This window comes from Pezoporus occidentalis, unplaced genomic scaffold, assembly GCF_034315485.1.
Source record: "Pezoporus occidentalis ecotype Australia unplaced genomic scaffold, CSIRO_AGI_Poc_V1 ctg27, whole genome shotgun sequence".
Taxonomy (NCBI): Eukaryota; Metazoa; Chordata; class Aves; order Psittaciformes; family Psittacidae; genus Pezoporus; species Pezoporus occidentalis.
Genome location: NW_026914611.1, coordinates 10,612,748 through 10,632,677, shown reverse-complemented (window position 1 = coordinate 10,632,677; position 19,930 = coordinate 10,612,748). Strand labels below are relative to the sequence as shown.

The 19,930-nt window shown below is 39.0% G+C and overlaps 1 protein-coding gene across 6 annotated transcripts; it reads right to left on the bottom strand.

The window, feature by feature from the left end:
- Window positions 1–788: 788 nt before the first annotated feature.
- Window positions 789–19,871, bottom strand: LOC134166750 (protein-lysine methyltransferase METTL21E-like). 6 transcript variants are annotated; one of them, XM_062624722.1, is made up of 6 exons: window positions 18,744–19,871; window positions 17,020–17,098; window positions 10,131–10,258; window positions 5,660–5,817; window positions 3,168–3,285; window positions 789–2,238 (listed from the first exon to the last, which is right to left on the bottom strand). In XM_062624722.1, the coding sequence occupies exons 4-6, from the start codon at window positions 5,780–5,782 to the stop codon at window positions 1,814–1,816; spliced, it is 666 nt and encodes a 221-aa protein (XP_062480706.1). In that variant the 5' UTR covers window positions 5,783–5,817; window positions 10,131–10,258; window positions 17,020–17,098; window positions 18,744–19,871; the 3' UTR covers window positions 789–1,813. The 6 variants fall into 6 exon arrangements, with proteins under 6 accessions (XP_062480706.1, XP_062480705.1, XP_062480704.1 ...); XM_062624721.1 differs by lacking the exon at window positions 18,744–19,871 and adding an exon at window positions 11,455–11,546 and having other exon boundaries at window positions 17,020–17,091; XM_062624720.1 differs by lacking the exon at window positions 10,131–10,258.
- Window positions 19,872–19,930: the final 59 nt, after the last annotated feature.

The following is a 19,930-nucleotide window of genomic DNA, read 5'->3' as shown; positions in this document are numbered from 1 at the left end:
TGGCTGTACAATGGAGCAGCCAGTCACTAGAGCTTTCTCAGGAAGTTTCACACAGCAGTGCTTGACAGACTTGTGAGAAAGAGGGCAAATGTTTACTGTTACACTACAGTAAATATTAACAAGTTCTTGGGCCTAAAGGACCCAATCTCGCATCCATTCAACAAACACATCTCCTGTTGACTTCAACAGGAGCTCAGCAGGGGGACAGCCTGTAGCCCAAATAGGAGAGCTAATCAGCAGAACGCCTATTTAAAAGTGATCATATTTAAATATTTTGCTGTAGTCTTCCTCTTTAGCCCTCATCACTAGGGAGTTCACAGGATATTTCTGCTGTTTCTCACTAATTACAGCGCCAATCCATTTATCCATGAAACATTTGTAAACAGAGATGCCCTTTGGGATGAAAGGATTAGAATTCCAATTGCAGTGGCTTTGATGGTTGCAAGTGAGTTAGGAGGAAGAAAGCAGGGAGAGAAAATCTTGAAATGGCAGAAATCCATGTTTTCTTTATTCACTTAAACTGAATTATTTCTATTACACAGCATGGAAAAAAAATTTTGTATGCTCAAATCTGATAATAAATAAAAAATTCCTGGAGGAACTGTGAATAGAAACTAAACCAGTGAAGACTGACAAGGCCCAGAGTCCTCATGTTACTAGAGCAATTGCATGCAGCAGAGGTGGTTACATTAGTACCCAGACATTAGCACATGAGACAGGTTTTCTTCTCAAGTCTGCAAGGGATTTGAAGGTATCTCACACTCAATTACAAACAGAATCAGAAAATATGCAGTGTACAAAGAATAATTTTATTAATCTTTCCAAAAGAAAGTTCTCTGATAGACTTCTAAGGACATTAATCTGAGCACTGAGAACAGGAACACACAGTATTGATTGGCTAGGAGAAAAGCATGTTGTTTTCTCACACTACAAAACCAAATTATCATCCAAGCCTGCCCATGCTTCAGCTGCACTGTGTCAGGCTGGTTTATTTTCCTACCTCCAGACACCACCAGCTGGCAGTGCAAAACTTCTTTGGATGGCCACTGTCCTTTTTCCACTGTTGTTCCCTGAGGTCCAGATAACTGTCTATTTTTGGAGAAGCAGACCTCCAAGAATTTAAGGTCTTTACAAAGGGCACTTTGTGATATGCTGTACTTTCCTTATCCAAGACCTTTGTTCAAGCAAAAAGACATTTAAATCTCTGTGTGTGCAGCTGTCTGTTGAAGAATCCCCGAATCTAAATAAAAAATGGAGGGGGAAAAAAGCATAATCATTAAATCAAATGGTAACTAATACATTCTGTCCCTTTGTTATGACAGTATATTTCCCAGGTGGTGGGTTTTTTTCAGCTAATATGCTTTAAAGGCTATTCAAATGAAGGATTCACACAATAGTGAGAAGAGGGAAAGATCACATTTAACACCACAATTTTTAAATATAAAGATTTATCATAGTCTCAAGTTTTAAATGATCACTTGATCTTATAGAGACACCATGCAAAGCTGCAATTGAAAGCTAATGAAAATATTCATTACATAACCATAACAATAAAGGTAAGACTTGCAAAAGTTATTAGTAGCATCAGCTTAGCACATAGAAGTCAAGAAAATGTCAAAGATAGCTTCATCTGCAGAAGAAATGTATCAGCAAATTGAATTTAGGAATTTGTTAGGGATGCACTAAGAATCTGATGTTTTGTTTTACCTAATTCTAAAAATGTCATTCATGCAGGTGTTACCAGCTACTAGGGTGGAAATTACTGGAAAGAGAACAAGCTGGAGAACAGCTGAAGCTGTCACCTCCCTCTCTTTTAGACCATGAGTTTGAAAGGTCTGGTTGTCATCCTGCTTTTCCTCATCGCCTTATACAGGGTTATGTTCAAACTGGGGAAATCAGAAAGCACCTCTAAATTAAACAGTGTCTGAAATCTGCCAACAAATTGGTTCTCTTTTTCTAGCCGAAATCTCATAGCCCACAGAATAACAGTGTCATTCTTGCACAAGTGATCAAAAGTTAGGAGGAGCTCATCCAGGAAGGGATGGTGGTAAACTACATCAGCAGCCATAATGTAGTCAAAGTGACAGGAAGACCTAGGAAAATTCTTTTCCAGATCAACTCCCCAAGACAATTCCTTAACATGAGGCTGGTGCTTGCATTTCATCTTTGTATTTCGGAGAACATTGTGCTGGAGGTTTCCAAGCAGTTCTGGCAAATCAGTGGCAGTCACAAGCGCACCTGTGACAGAGAGAAAACAAACAAATTTTGAGTACACTTCAAGACTTGAGTAAAAGATATGGTATAAATGAAAGCTACATGGACAAGTAACTGCCTTTAGCACATAGCTCTCCCAGGGGAACAGAACAATGCAAATAATCCAAATAACTCTTAGCCATTGTGCTTAAAATAAAGATTTGGTTCCCAGTAGTTCTACTTTACAGATTGCCAGCTGAATGCAATTGGGGATGAGTGGGGAGAAATCAGATACTAGATCTTGATATCATATTGGTTAAAAGTACAGTGAGTAACTAGGGATTGAAAAATGCCAGTTACCCACTCCAAGAAGTCAGCATGAGATTTAAGCACTGCCTTGGGTTCTTTCTTTTTCACATACAAATCAGCTTTCCCAGACTACAGAAAGCTAAAAGTCTGTTAAAATGCAGAAGTCACTGAACTGGATCACCCTTGAGGGAAAATAGGCTACCATGAGAGAAAATAGGCTACCATGAGAGAAAACACAGCAGTGTTTGTAGCAGAAAAATTAAGTTGCTGATCAGCTGCTGAAAGAAAATGCTCAACACGAATGGAACGAAAATGACCTGGCAACCAAAGAACTGTTTGGGCAATGGAAGGTGGTGCATTGCTCAAGCCTACATCTGGCTTCATCTGGTTGCCACTCACATCCTGAGAGGCCACAGGTTCTTATTTTGGTGCCTTGTTTAACACTGTTAATGACATCATCATCTACTGGGACCCCCTTTATCGCATCAATAGAGTCACTCACAGCTTTACAGACTGGTTTCCAAACAAGCCTTTTGGAACTTACTTTTTCTTGTTCTTGAAAGCTTTCAAACAAGTCTCTTAGAAGAAATGACCCACTTCCTTTGCCATCCAGTATTCACCTGAGAGATGTTTCCAAGAGCATAAGAGCGATGGCATGTACTCACCCAGTAAACTGGCTACTATGGAGACCAACCCAGTTCCAGCTCCAATTTCAATCACATTTTTGTCAACCAAATTGCATTGTTTAGAATTAGTTTCCAAAAAATAACATAGAACAAGAGCCTGTAGGGGAGGGAATCCATGAACACACTGAACAAATTAATGAAATAAATTCCTTCACTAAATATGCATTGTCATTTAAAAGCATACAAAAAAATTCTTGTCTGTTCAAATGAGCAATAATAATTCAAGCACTGCCGAGCTCTTTAGGCTCACAAAATAAGTGCCACAACACATCTCAGTATAGGCTTACAAAGCATTACAGCCAGGAGGAACAATTGCAGTTAAATAGTCTGTCATGCTGCATAACATGAGCTATAGAATTCCAGTCACCAGATCCTGCTTATAACTGCACTTTTGGTCAAGCTAAGACATATGCTTCCCAAAGACATCTTGATATAAGGACCGTTTGTGAGAGAAAATCCACAACCCTTGTTAAACTCTTCCAACAGTTAATTATTTCCAACAATAATTAAATACCTAATGAGTCAAAAAGGACCAATAGATTTACCCCTTTTCTTCCAGTTCAGTTTGTTTTCAGTTTCTATGTGCTTTCCTTGTTAAGCTTAGCAAACTGTCAGAGCAAAGCCAAAGAACAGACTCCTCATATATGCATTTATAAACTGTCATTAAGAAGCTTCTTCACCTTTTCTGCCCTGTCTCATACTGACCAGTGAGTTTTAGTTCACTGCTGAAATAGAAGTTTCTAACTTTATTGCTCTTGCAAAGATAGATTCCAGCTTGTCTCCCACAGTTTTTCACAGACTTTGATAATTATACAGTCTCTATTGACAAATACATATGATGGTTGCCAGAACTTCTTGCAATACAGATGATCATTTGGAAAGCCAATTACTAGTGGCTTGGTCTGGCACAATAAAATGACACACTTAGTTTTGTTTTTAACCAATTAAGATGTAGAAGGAAAGGAACAGGAGTACTATTGACCTAATGTTAACATGCTAGAAATGCAAACAAGTTTTTTGCTTTCTACCTCTTAATTCAGAGCAAAAAAGAGTAGGGTTTTTTATGTGAACTTCCATATGTCTCACATTCAACAAAGCTTTGATATAGAAATATGTCTGTGAGAACCAGGACTAATTAAAGCCAGCTACCTAAAGATTGTGTCTGATGTTTGGCTGACATTTAAAACCATATTATATTAAGATTTCCTGTTAGCTCCATATATTCCTATAATTTCTTCTCTTGGAGTTTTGCCATATTCTGTTGTAGAAACTGCGGGCAGAGGATCAGTATTTCTGAGGGTTAAATTATGGAAACTTTGAAATTTGCCCTCGTTCCCATGAAACATGCAGAAACTTTATTTTCCTTAAAGTTTCTGTTCTCTCAATTTGACTGACATTTTCTGGAAGGGTTCAAATACTGCTGGATGGGACTAGAAGGCAGAACATGAAAAGACACAGAAAGAATGGTTGCCTTCCTTCCACAGCTAAACTGGCTGAACCTTTATAGGAAAGACTTGCACTGGGGCTGCTAAAAGATATAGTATAAATGACTAGTCCAGGTCTGCTAAGACAAAGAAAATTTTTTGGAGTTCAAAACAGCAGAGAATGCTAAATGTCCTCAGTTGTACTATGGCCATATTTCTTAAAGATCCTAGAAGGCTGATACCACTGGGACAGAAATGGAGCCCCCTGGGTTTTAGTTCTCTCCTTCCTATGGGGCGTACTGAAGACGATTCTGTTTCAGGAATGTTCTCTGGATGCCACAAGTGTCAATAGTGCATCCTGGCACCTCCCTGAACACAGCAGCTTCTTTCATTCTTCATTATTTTGAAACAGGCGGTTGTATTATACAGATCAAAACTCTGAAGAGGACTCTATGGTTGGCATGTTGATGGTTCTTATATCAATAGCTAAGGACAATGGTTCTCTCCCACTAGGTTTCTGGCTGTTTAAGAAACTGAAAGCTCCAACTGAACCTTTTCCCATGTCTACATATTTACAAGGTAAGTTTTTTTTCCCATATCAGTATGTTGAGTAGCTTCTACGAGTCCTAATACCTTATGAACTCATATCACAGCTGTTTCCCCAACCTGGTTCTGCCTGCTGTACAGCTATTTACAGAATGTATAGAAATGTGATCATCATAAGACTGCCCTTTTTCCTTCAAAATGTGCTTCTAATTTGGATGAAATAGGATCAAAAGTTCCTGGTAGGTGAGAAGGGGACACAAGATCATACAGCTTGTATGAGAGAAGCACAAACAAGAAATACCATTTAAGCTCTGAAAACCAGGAATCCATAGGAAACCAAGCTAAATTCAGGTTTGGGATTTGCAGAATGGAGACAGAGAAGCACAGAAGGTATTCCTTAGGTTCACAACATACAACAAAACATATTTATCAGGCAAAAGAAATTAAAAATGCTAGAAGACTCCAAAATTATGAAATAACAATACCGCATAAATATTGTACCGATGGCCAGACGACTGCCCCATAACAATCAATGGCTTCTGTAATTCTTATCTCATGGCCAGCAAAGTGAAAGCCTTCCCAGGTCTTATGAGTTATAACAGCAGGAAAAAAACGCCTTCTCATGATTTCTGCAACTATCTGTTCATCTTCTTTTTCCCCTGGAAGTAAAAGCATGAAAGGTCAAGCAGGCTGAGTGGACTCATAATGAAACTACCAATTTATAATGAAAACCTGATTTAGAAGCAAGAATGCGAATTACATCTGTGAATGAAAATACATTCATTAATGGTGAGTATCAAACATGGGAAATCTGAATTCTAATTTATGTTTTCAGTTTATGACTAAATACTTTCTTTCCTGTTTTGCTGAAGAAACCAAGTTCATTAAAAAGTAGAGAAATGAAATGTTACCATATATTGCTTTCCATTTCAGCAATCCAAAGGAAATTTAACTTCTTTTTCCCTTCAAGAACAGCTGCCCTAGTACAGACACTCATGGTCTTATGTGCACAGATTTTTTATTATTTTACATATTCTTTTACTGCTCACTTTCTCCACATTGTGTTTCTTTCTGACAGTAAACAAAAGAAGCCACAGCATCATTTAGAAGTCTATCACAAGACTTGTGAAACAGATCCTAGCAACACAAGTTATGACAGCAGCAAAAGAACTAGTGTTGTCAGGAAAGCTTATCCACCCACCCTAACAGAGCCCTGTCAGAGGTATTCTTTCCAGTTGGCTTGATATCCCAAATGCCATCCCTGTTGCTAAGCAAAGGATATTTATGAGAGCTAACATAACCCTGGATAACACAAAGCTGCAACACAATGTTAAAAAGTAAATTGAAAACAAAAAGTGAAGCTGTCTAGAGTATTTTCTTAAGCAAAGTCTAAAATTATTCCAACTTTTCACAGGAAATTTGCTTTCACCTCTGCAAATCAGCTAGAGCAAAACATGTTTACCAGCTACACCTCCTAGAAAGCATGCTAGAGATATAAGTAACTGGGTTACCACCTCATCCAAAGCCAAATTTCTGTACTAAACTTGTAAATTCCCATCAAAATCACAGATTGGGATCTGCAAAGAAACTGCAGGTCCAATGTCTATTAAAAATCAAAATATTTATGTTCTCATCAATATAAACCACATTGGCCTACTGAAGATTCTTCACATATTCTTTCCCCTCAAACCACTGCAGTCACAAGACATGATGGCCTCAAGCGTTGTTATTTGCTCTGCCATATGCCTCAATACTTTAATAGCCATAACCTATTCACAAAGTTTCTCTCTCTTCTTTGTTGTAGAAGGAGAAAGAAACAAAGCACAGACCACAACAGTATAATTTTATAAAGATAACAACTAAATTAGTCAACACTGAAACTATGATATTAAGATGTTAGGAAATAAGTAGCATGTGGCAGCCCATCACATATTCAGCAAGCCTCTAGTGTTGAGAGAAAACACATGCATCATTGTGCCTGCAATCAGGGAACTCTGCACAAACATGAGTTAAGTGCCAGATAAATGCTGCTCCAGGGCAAAATTAATCTTTTCAGATGGAAGAACTAATATGAAGCTATCTTATTACACATATTTTACGTGTATTTAATATATCATCCTGTTTCCAGGCATACCAGATATAGCCTGCTTTCAATCTTCTCTGATTGCTTAGAGCAGTCTGATCTTGTTCTATGATCAGCACTAGCTGTGGAAATAAAAAGCTGTTTCTTCTATTACCTCCCAATTACAACCATTTTTCTTGATTCTTCCTCCCTTGATATCTGTTTTGAATCCAATTTTGTTGAGAAACCATAACTTACAATGTCTTAACTTACAAAGCTTCTGCCAGCAGATCTATAAAACTTCAGCAGTATTACAGCTACCCCTCTAGTGTTCAATAAACATTTCCCACCTATTCCTTACCTTATCAGCAATCTTTCTACTTCACGGCTTGATTAGCACTCAAGCTAAACAAGTTTGGAGGCCACTGCTCCCTACCTGAGCTAAACTGTCCACACCCATGAACTAAGAATCCCAAATCTGCTGATTAGTAATACCATTTAAATCTTTGCCCATCTTATCCTTTTGGGAATCCACCAGGTGGGTTATCTGGAGAAGTTTACATTGATTTTTATATTTTTATCTTCCGCTTAACAACATCTTATTATTGTAGAGAATATGTCTGTGATGCATCAGTGACATTATATGACAATAGGCTTCAAAACCCTAATGAGAAATTGTATCATGATCATGATGCTGATGCTTCTGACAAAAAGTGCTGACAACATAAGGAGTGCAGACTTCTACTGAGATTTTCTTACTTACACACAAGTTTCTCTTCATATTGCAAAAGGCACTCCTCTATTTTCTGCTTTCTATCTTTCAGAATAACTGAACTACTTGTGAGACTGCACAAGAGGAAAGTTTTTTTCTGTAACTGCCTTCAAAGCAGTTAGAGCAGAAAAATAACAAGCTAGTGGAACAAGAAAATTATTAGCAAGGAACAAGAAAATTATTAGCAGAGTAAGCAAAATCCAAGCGACATTAAGTCTTTTAGTACCTGCAAACATTGAGAAAGTTCTGCTGGTGCTTTGTTCTAACTAGTTTCTTGGTAACAGATGTAAAAATCTGATAGGAAGCTATTCTCCCAGAAGTAGCATTTATCTGTTAGTCCATATTCTCTTGTTCAGCAAGAAAAAGTCTTAGAATTATGACTCAGTGAATGGATTTTAATGGCATTTTAAGACAAGAAGAGCTCACTTATCAGTAGAATACGGTCAACAAGAAAGAGGAGGCTTGACTGACCTCACTCTCAATTCTTGTAAGAAAGGAAGCACATGATGGGCATTTTCAGCAGTACTACTTGAACACCCATACTAAAATGTCAGACTTAAAGGTCTGCTAGGTCTGGTTCCTCCCTTTTTCATTTGCCTGGGTTTGACCAAGTAGGTCACATATGAAGAGGTCTGGATTTAGAATTATTTTCTTCAGCCTATCCATCTCTTTGCATGAGCATGTGTACCTGCTAACCACTGGAGCTTCAGGTGCTAGAACCTTATTTACATCAAGATGAGACGAGTCTGATCCTGTTCAGATAACATACACAATTTGAAATTATTTTTGTTAGTGAAATAGAGTGCTCCTTTGGTCTTGAATTCATATTCACAAAGAAGTTCCTATCTAGGATGCCCCAAATTCTTCTTGAAATAGAATGTGAATGTCTAAATTTCTGAAGAATTTCTGCCTAACAGGTTAATCTCTTACAGCATTTTTAAAAATAAAGTTTGGAGCATATTCATTGAACTCCCTTGATTTTAAGTTAATATCATGTCTGAGGGAGAAAAGTCATATACTGCGCACACATCTTGCACTATATCAACCACATCATTAAGAAAAAAGTGTAATCATTCTCAAAGGCAAGCAATAGTCGTTATTACAACTGAAACACGAACACAGGTTTTCAAAGAGACATACTAAATCATGTGGAAGACTGGATTTACAAAGTCAGTGGCAGGTTAGTTAGAGCAGCTTGCGTCAAGCTGCAAAACATCCTGTAGGGAAACAGAAGATTTTGCTGACACATTCAAATGTCAAATGAAGTGTTTTATATTAGAAAAAAAAAAACAAAGAAAAAAAAAAAAGATGTGAATTCTGCTGAGACAGAGTTGGAGAAATCCTTCAAGTGGAGAAGGTAGAAAGAAAATAGCAGGAGATAGACCAGGCCAGAATAGAACAAGCTGCAAAACGCAGCATCTTTTTCTTTAACAAAGCAAATAACAGGAACGGGCCTTAGGTTATCTTTATCTGCACACTTTTTGCTTAGAATGGTGAGAAATAGTTCCTGTTTGTTACATGATCAACTGTTCCCTTTACACATAAAATTATGCTTGGGAGCGTACAGCTCCATCAGGAAACAGTAAACTTAACATTCGTTGTGTATCTTCCATCAATTAATAGCATATGTTAATTCTCCCACTGCATAACTAATGATACTGCCTACATTAATGCATTCTCCACTGAATAAAAAGGGAACAGAAACAGGCACTGTTAAGCATCATTTTAAATGCAGGAAAAGCAGCAAAGATAAGGGGGCTGAATTAAAATTACATTAAAAAAATAGATAAGATTGTCTAAATACCTGAATTAAAATGTGGTTAAAAATTGAAGCAAAATGACCTTTCCATGTGAAAGCTGTGAAGAATATACTAGCAGTCAATATCTCCATTTTCAGACTCAATCACAAATAGCACACAGTAACAAAACATCCTCTAAGTACTTTGCTAATGGATTAAACAGCATTAACACAGAAACAATAGTTTCAACCAATAATTCATCAAAACAACCTACATGCGAAAAAATACAGATTAGTCTCTTTCAGATCCTGGCCTGACTCTACTTAATCCCTCAAGGTCAAATCATGTCCCAGCCCTACGTAATACGGAAACAAGACCCAGCTGTCTTCTGCTTCTCACCTGCTTCAATGGATCTTCTCCAGCTGGCAAAAGGAATGAAATCCAAGCCTTCAGCATGAGCTTGACCTGACAAAGTTCAGCCAAAAGACAGCAACATTCTCCCTTCTTCAGAAACAGTATACTCTCACCTGCACAGTTTAGATTTTAAATTTATCATTTAGACTTACACTCACAAGTATTTTAAGAACTGCGTATCAACAGGTGTGAAGACATACATGATTTCTCTAAGACTTCTCAGTAATTGCTTGAGTTTAATGAATACAGTAGGACTACCTGTGCTGACATTACCAATTGAGTAATGCATGAGAGAAAGTTCCAAGAATCATGATAGCTAGGACTCTTCAGATCTCCCCACTTAGGACACATGGAACTGGAATCATCCAAGATTTAAGATGTATTATTTTTTATATATATACACACACATAAAAATATATATAATATGTACTATATATATTCTATATATTTTTATATAGATCTATGCAATAGTTATCTTTATATCCCAGCATCAAGAAGATGCCTGCAGAAAGGTTATCAAGGGAATAGATCTGCAATCAGTTCTGTAACCATAAGAGATGACTGGAGAAGAGTTACATTACTACACTGATAGGACTGTTCAGCAGGTAGCCCTGTGAATCCATCTGGGTATTTCCACTGGTTCAGAAGTTTGCCCCAAATCTACATTAGGTCCTGTTCTAAGGGACTGTGGAGACTCCTAATTTGTTCTGAGCTACTGACATCTCAGGAGCCATTACAGATAGCTCCATGGAAACATACACAATCCTAAATCAAAGAATAGTCCCCAGAATCAGGTGGTATCACTTTAGTGTCTTTATTTCATTCCACTTATTTCTATTTCATTACATTCCATTACAGCTTAAGCACTCTTAAAGAAAGGAGTTAGGAAGGAAATCTAATCATACCCTTGACTTTCCAGAAGTCAGATGTAACCTACACCATTCTGAGAATATAAAGCAAAGTAATGGAACAGTATTTATCTAAGCTACACAGTTAATTGTAGGTAGGGGTGAAGTAAGGAAAAAAGAAGGAAATGATCACATAACCGAGTGTAGGCATTCTAGTACATCCATTACAAGCTCAAACTGCTGAAGTGATTGCAATGACAAGGTATATTACATTGACTGATCTAAGATACTACGTCAGAGTATATAACACCTGAAACTTTATACTTTGAAATGCAGAAATACAAAACTGCCATGAACAGGCAGCCCCTTCTCAGCCACGAGACAAGACGCACTTAGCTCAGAGCACAGGGAGACAGGAACAGGAGAGGGATATGCTCACAATAGCCAGTCTATGCATTTACTCAGGCTCGAGAGGCATATTTTCAATTTGAAATTCACACCACTGATATCCCAACCCCATCCAAGTCACAGGTCATTCAAAACCACTAGAAGGCTGAAAATAGAAGTACCATAGTCAGATTATGTCATGAACACATAATGAAGTTGGATGTGCCAAGCACTTTGCTTGTTACTTCATCATGTTTGTCTGTCACTGAAAACATCTTCAGGTCTTGGCTGAGCAGCTATTTAATCTCTAAAGATAACAACTGAATGATTTCCCTTTGACTACAAAAGCAGACTGTGTTCTTAAATTAGATGGTCTAATGTACATTATAAAAGGCCGACAGCCAATTTCCTGATGGATAGGAAGGCCCTGGGTGAGTAATTCAGACACTGTAAGCCATTGTCTAATCTTTCACATCTCTTACCTTGTCCTGTCAAGAGAGCTTCGTGCCATTGAAAGCTCTTACTTCCTCATATCAACATGCCAGAACGTGCTAGATACCATAGCCAGCAGAACAGAAGAGACTCAACAAAATGCCTGCCAGTGTTCCCCTGCTACTACTACTACTACTACTACTACTATCTAAAATATTTCTTTGAGGAAAGGGCCTGAAAGTAACCTTGAAACACTGATCATGCCGCCTTTCTTGTGTGGCAGTTGAGAAGCCCTTGATTTATTGTTGAAATGCAGCTACTGCAAAGAGAAACATGAAAACAGGGAAGACAAGCACATGGCTGAGAGGGAAGAATGTTACAGACTTCTCTACAGAGTTAACATGTTTTGATTATTTGAGTGGTGTCTCTAACTTGTGTTTTATCTATACACAAGAATTTTCCATTTGAGTTTAGTAATGTCTTCAGCAAAAGCAGGTCTACTTGTTGAGCAGAAAGAAAAGGAACTGAGACATGTTAATTCAAATTAGTACACCTGATGGTTACTGTAGTACTTGAATGCTGCCACTTTCAAACAAAAGAGCTGAAAAGTAAGTTACTATGACATAGCCAAGAGGCAAATTCAGAGAAGAGATATTTTAGACTATTCTGATTTGCTGTGAAGGTGCAGTTTAGCTCTAGTTACTCCTTAATTGGATTATACTCAAGTCTCATACCACACTATCTCTTTTAGTCTTTTTTGGCTTGTTTTGTTTGGAGACAATTTGTTGCCCAGAAGGAATAGCATTTGAGTTCTGATATTCACCTGGGGAATTACAGACCAGTCAGTCTCATCTCTGTGCCTGGCAAAATCTTGGAGTAGATTCTCCTGGAAGGCATGCTAAGGCACATGAAAATCAACAAGGTGCTTGGTGACAGCCAGCATGGCTTCACTAAGGGGAAATCCTGCCTGACCAATTTGGTGGCCTTCTCTGATGGGGCTACGGAACTGATGGACAGGGGTAGAGCAGTTGATGTCATCTACCTGGACTTGTGCAAAGCGTTCAACACTATCCCACACAACATCCTTGTCTCTAAATTGGAGAGACATCAATTTGATGGATGGACCACCCAGTGGATAAAGAACTGGCTGGATGGCCACACACAAAGAGCTTTGGTCAATGGCTCAATGTCCGGCTGGAGACCAGTAACGAGTGGCAGCCCTCAGGGATTGGTGCTGGGACCCGTCTTGTTCAACATCTTTGTCGCTGACAGGGACAGTGGGATTGAGTGTACCCTCAGCAAGTTTGCCGATGACACCAAGCTGTGTGGTTCAGTTGATACGCTGGAGGGAAGGAATGCCATCCAGAGGGACCTCGGCACACTTGTGAGATGGGCTGATGCCAACCTCATGAAGTTTAACCATGACAAGTGCAAGGTCCTACACCTGGGTCGGAGCAATCCCCAGCACAGCTACAGGTTGGGAAGAGAAGAGATTCAGAGCAGCCCTGCAGAGAAGGACTTGGGGGTGTTGGTTGACGAGAAAATGACATGAGCCGGCTTCAGTGTGCGCTCGCAGCCCAGAAAGCCAACCGTATCCTGGGCTGCATGAAAAGGAGCGTGACCAGCAGGTCAAAGGAGGTGATCCTGCCCCTCTACTCTGCTCTTGTGAGACCTCACTTGGAGTATTGTGTACAGTTCTGGTGTCCTCAACATAAAAAGGACATGGAAATGTTGGAACAAGTCCATAGAAGGGCCACGAGGATGATCAGGGGACTGGAGCACCTCCCATATGAAGACAGGCTGAGGAAGTTGGGGCTGTTCATCCTGGAGAAGAGAAGGCTGTGTGGAGACCTCAGAGCAGCCATCCAGTATCTGAAGGGGGCCTATAGGGATGCTGGAGAGGGACTCTTCATTAGAGACTGTAGTGACAGGACAAGGGGTAACGGGTTAAAACTTAAACAGGGGAAGTTTAGATTGGATATAAGAAGGAAATTCTTTCCTGTTAGGGTGGTGAGGCATTGGAATAGGTTGCCCAGGGAGGTTGTGAATGCTCCATCCCTGCCAGTGTTCGAGGCCTTGGGTGACATGGTTTAGTGTGAGGTGTCCCTGCCCATGGCAGGGGGGTTGGAACTAGATGATCTTAAGGTCCTTTCCAACCCTAATGATTCTATGATTGCAGGTCAATCTTGGCGGGGGGGGGGGGGGGAAATGTAGGTAGCTAATAATAATAGCTAATGGTACAATTTCCACAAGCTTGAGGCAGGAAGTTAATGCTTTTGAGATGAGAATTAATGGAAGAGGTTGTCTGGCTCTTCTGGTTTTGTTTGTAAGGGTTTTTGTTTGTTTAAGAGAGAGGTTAAGGTTTAATTCAAAGCTAAGAGACAAAAGAAGAGGAAGATGAAAGAAGGAAAGGCAGGTGGTAAGAAGATAGCAAAAGTATAATTTATATATAGTATAAATAGGCTCATTTTTTAACCAGCAGAATCCACTATATAAAGAATGGTTCAGCAATTTAAGCACTCAGAACATGGAGGAACTGAGTGCTGGACATTTCTCAGAAGGATTCAAATCCACAACTCACTTACCTGAAGGGCATGTTCCAACTGCCCTACAGAACCAGGTGCTTCCCCATTCCTCCATTACTGTCTGAAGTGGGCTATCAGGAAAGCAGGATTGCAAGAATCATGCTAGAAGGATAAGCAGCAAGCAAAAGCCCAGCTATGAGTTGCACACTGAGAAGAGGTAAATTTGGGCTCCACACTCTGTTCCTAGGATGTTTTTCACATTTTACAACAAGGACTTTGAAGTAAATGGAACAGTGTCAGCGATTAAGGGAGTGAGAAAGATAAGTATTTTTAAAAGTAACCCAGGAAATAGGAAAGAGACACTAAGTTACTCTCTCTTCCCATCTTAACTTCTAAAACGGACTTATGCTGCTTCTCACTTGCCTCCATTCCAACTACATCCCATTTAAGGCACCTTTCTAGGCTCCACCCAGAGACTTGAAATGATGGCACTAGTTGCCATCAGTTAAGACATCTGTCAAGCAGGGTGAGTGGAAGGAGTGTGTCCCTTCTAGAATGCCAGGAGATATGTGAAGGTTACCAGGTCAGCAATTTCTCAGATATTTATGGATTAAAAACTGAGCCCTGGCCAAGTGAAGGGAGGCAATGGAGTGTCAAGGACAAGTACGCCTTGTAAACTTGCTCTCCTCCTTTTGTCTCAGATAAAATTAGTTTAGGGTGAATCTATATAATAGAACTGTGGTAATTTAGCATTCCAAGAAATGAAAATGGGAGTGACAAAATGTGATCTCAGAAAAGTTTAGACAATGACGGTTAAAACTAATGATCGAGAGAAATCATGACGGGAAAGAAAAGAGACATCTAACTATGCAGATGCGGTCAAGAACTAGTAGGATAAAGACACCAGAGGAAAGATCAGACAGTCTGAGGATCTACCTGTAAGCTGAGAAGCAGTAGTAATGGGAATCATGAACAAGAATAAGGAGTTTTAACCTGGAGAACTTGTGACAAGCCAACTGAGAAGGAAAGGGGAAGGCATATAAAGGAATAGAAAGAACTCAGACTGGAACTAGCAGAGAAACCAAACTAGAATAAGAACCCCTAGAAACAGAGACTGAGACCACGTAGGTGAAGATTAATAAAATTAGTTTTCCATTAATGAAATAGGAATGGGAAGGTGGTAGAAGGAAAGGGTAAGAATAAGGAAGGAACAGGCTTAGAATGATATCAAGCAGATAAATCTCTGTGCAGCAGGTTCAGCACCCTTCACCTCCAGAACCTGTTATAGAATTTACTATGCCAAAGTCTGGTATCAGATGAAACTGTAAAGTGATCTCATTCTCCATGTCTCCTCATCCTCTTAAACTAGTGTTTCTAGACACTGTCTAGAGGAAGGCCACCTGCTACCACTATCAACACAGTTACTCTGTTAGCTAAGAGGAAACATATTTCTGCAATTGCTCTGAAGATTCTGCCCTACTAACTTATTTTTCATACATTGATCTAATGTCCCAAAAGTCAATATATTTTCATAATTCAAAAGCTAAAGAAATTACATGCAGACTCACTCCTCCCTGCCCCAAATCCTGCATGAGGGGGAGTATCAATATTAGATAACCAAGCTTACAGAAGCATAGAAATGCCTGTGCAACTTTATCTCAGCCCTCATGTACTACGGAATACCTAATGACAGTCATCAATATTTTAGTTTTAGTAATTCTATCTTTAATATTTATTCTTCTAGATATTTCTTCCCTCAATAATCATACTGCATTGCATAGGTTTCATTGCACAGCTCTTCGTCTAAGTGAGAATTATGGAATAGGAAAGGGAATTGATCAAAGAAAAGGTCCAGATTCTGGCACTTGAACAGTGCTTTGTGGAACAGCAATCTCTACCAATCCCTACCAGCCATCTTCTTGTGCAATACCAGCTTTCTGGAGAGGGCCATCAATTTGGGGTACCACCTTGCCACACTGAACAGGTAACAAACCAAAACCGGACACTGAACCCAAAAGTCTGGCTTTATATGGACTATGACTCAGCTGAGATTTTGAATAAAAACATTATGAAAAATAATAAAAACCTCTTTTTTCCACACTCATCTGTAGAACATAACTAGACTCCATCCTGAAACAACACACACACTTGCCCTAAAACCTTGTCTACTTCTGGTGACCCCTATAAAGCAGATTACTCATGATGTTTTAGGATATGGAAAGACATGCGGCCATGAACTTGCTTGTGAGAAAGAGTTGCCAACAGCCCCTAAAGGTATTTGAATGTTAGGTTTAAGGCTGTCTGTACAGAAATCAGGCTTGTAATAACCAGTTCTCCCTAACTGACAGGCTGCAAACAAACCTCTTCTGAATAGCTTGAGCATAGACATGGCTTCATTCCCTGGAACCAGTCACAGTCAAACAGCTAGAGGACAGATGCCAGACACTGGAAGAAAATTGCAGGCAACAGAGTATGCACATAAAGCAAGTATTTATGGCATAGCTAGAATACTACAACAGCGCTGTCTGTTGTATTTTCTGTACAAGTGCCATAAGCACAATTCTTCAGGAAAAAAAAACAAACCTAATTAGAAGATAGCTCATTACTAGCAAGACACCTTGCTCATTATACTTAAAATATTTATAAGTGCAAAGATAAAACAGTGAAATAAGAAACGTTTACCTTCTTGTCTTTCTTTTATCAGTTCATTCTGTAGATGATTATGTTGTGATGATGTCAAATCCATGCTATGCCACAAAACCTGGGACAGAGAAACACAAGCCTGACTGAATAAAATGACTATTTCTTCTTTCCCACATAACATTTCACAAATATATATGTTTTACACATATTGTGCTATAATTTACTTCTATTTGCGATATTGACACATAGACAGATAAACATCAATATTCAAAGCATGAAAGAACCAGAAGCAGCAAATTAGTTGAACTGCTATACTCTGAAAGGGGGGGAAGTGAGTAGATTTAAAATAAATAAATAAAAGAGCTTTGATAAACTTTAGAAACTTTTATGAAATCTTAGAAAAAATTAAAATCAGGGTCAGTAGTTTTAGAAACATTTAAAAGGAAATGTAGTAACAAATATGTGAAACAGAAGAAAAATTGCACCAAAAAGATCTTGTCTTGCTTGAAAAAATTGGCTTGGAAGGGGAGGAAACAACCTGTTAGTAAAGTGGCATATGAGAGTAAGTAGGAAGCAGGATCTATAGACAACATGCAGAACAGAATGCATGTGCCTATATAAACAAACACAGAACATGCAGACTTGGGGGGGGGGGGGGGCAAAAGGAAAAGTATGCCAGAGGACAATACAATTTTCAGCTGCCTGCAGAAAGGCAGACAGACAACCAGCAGTGACAACCAGCAGCTTCCAGTTCTTGATATCTTGATATTTTACAATTAGGGAAACACTGAGTTCATGGGGGGAGAGGAGGAGAATGGAAGAAAAACTAAAAAGGAAAATAAATCAAGAAATCAATATTTGATAATTTTTAAAGCTCTTGCACTGTTTACATGGAAATTTGACTGATATTTTGCAGGAATGGTCACTAGATAAGTCAATGAGTGAATGAATACAAGCAAAGTACAAACATATGCAGAATATAGAGAAAACTTCCCCACAGTGCAGTCTTAGACAGGTTTTCCTCTCAAAACTTCAGACAAAAGAGGACAGTATAGAACAGTCCTGTCTTGTTAGGAGGACGCACTGTATTCTCTTGATTTCACCCTACAAGAGACACATAGGTTTCACATTTCAACTTTATTGCCACAGTGCCAGCAGCCATTAACCTATCTGAAGGTGAAAAATAACTTAGGGGGCTTCTACACAATACCATAACAGAAAAATACTGTTATATTTATATCCATCTATGAATTAGGCAATCATAACATCATTACATGGGAAACAGAAAAGGGATTCAATGTTTTTGTATGCATGTTCAGAATAACATGCAGCATTAGAAACTACTGGAACATTAAGTAGTAAATGTTACACACATCCATCAGCTTGTCATCTGCCTCAGAAATATAAGAAGACACGTTTTCCCTCCACTGGGGATAAAAATAACAGTTATTTATATATATTTATATAATATATAATTTATATCAGTCCCTTTGCATTCTGAAGGACAAGCAACATTGCAGCATAAAGCCACCCTAAAATATTACATTTTGTGGTCCTCTTATTTTTTTTCCTTCTAAAAATATCCTTTAAGGAACACTGAACTACACAAAAACCTGTCTGACTTTAACATACAAATTCTAATACAAAAACTAAACAGTTGCTGAGTAACACTGTTTAAAGGCAAGGATACAAAGCCATTTAGAGTCAAAGAAACAGACAGATGAAGTAACCACAGGCAACTGCTGGGTTTCAGTCAACATTACCTGCTTCTCTCGCAGCTTTACAAAGACAGTAGGACAACAGAGAAGCTCTTAATTGCTGTGCTGCTTTCCCCGCAGCCACGGCAGGAGTGTGCTCTGAAGCGCATGTCACACATTGCCAACATACCCACAGCAGAAGCAATAATAAAACCCGTCAGCTGCGGCACGATCACAAAGTGGGCACCACACACCGTGTCCCTTACGTAAGGGAGCAGATTTTGTAACAGCAGCAGGCACCCGGTCAAGGGAGCACCTACCAACAAAGGAACCAACTCCAGAGTAGTTTTTACAAATCTAAGGTAGCAGCATGATAAGGTAGCAACCACTCACTGCCAATGCAAAAGTAACTGAAGAGCAAAAGGGTCATTCTTCAGATTCAAAGGGCCCATGGCAGGAAGGCTGGAACTGGATGATCTTCCAGCCCAAACCATTCTGTGATTCCAAGCACAGAGGGCAATTTGCAAAGGGGCAAGGGTGCATTTGGGGCAGGGATATATAAATTTTTGCTCGCATTGGAACACAGAACTGTAACAAGGTACAACCCCCTCCCCCCCAAAAGTCCTAGCACACTTCACCTCCTAAGGCAACTGTTAATGTGCATAAATACACACATAATACTCGTCCTTAGCACAGACAAGATGTACAGTCACTCAACAGGTCACAAACCATTCCTGCCACAGGAAAATACTGGTATCTTTAAGACTTCTCTTAATTGGGCTGTAATGAATTCAGGACAGAGCTGTTAGCAAAGTTAGACTTCAACCTCAATTGAGGTTTCTAAGTGCCACTGAAAAATAATAAACAGTTGTACAAAAATACTTCAGAAGACTAAAGGTCTCTATGCTTTATCACAGCTGGCAGAAGAAATTGGTAATATCTCCTCTCCACTTAGAAACCACCAAACAAATCACCAAGACCTGACCTACACTGTTGAAGCAAAATTCAGTTATATGAGTGACTTACAAGACTACTGTAAACTGCTCAGACTCAGAATTTGCTTAAAATATGGTAATATTTTCCAAAAGTAATATCAAAATTTCTGCCCAGTATGCACTGTACATTAAGTATTAGACTCTCTGCTACTATAAAGGCCAAATTCTAGACAGCTCAGTTCAGTTCTTCATCCTTCAGTTTCCTTCATCATTAAGTTTCCTATGAAACTTAATTGTACGGACCTGGACTTTCAAACA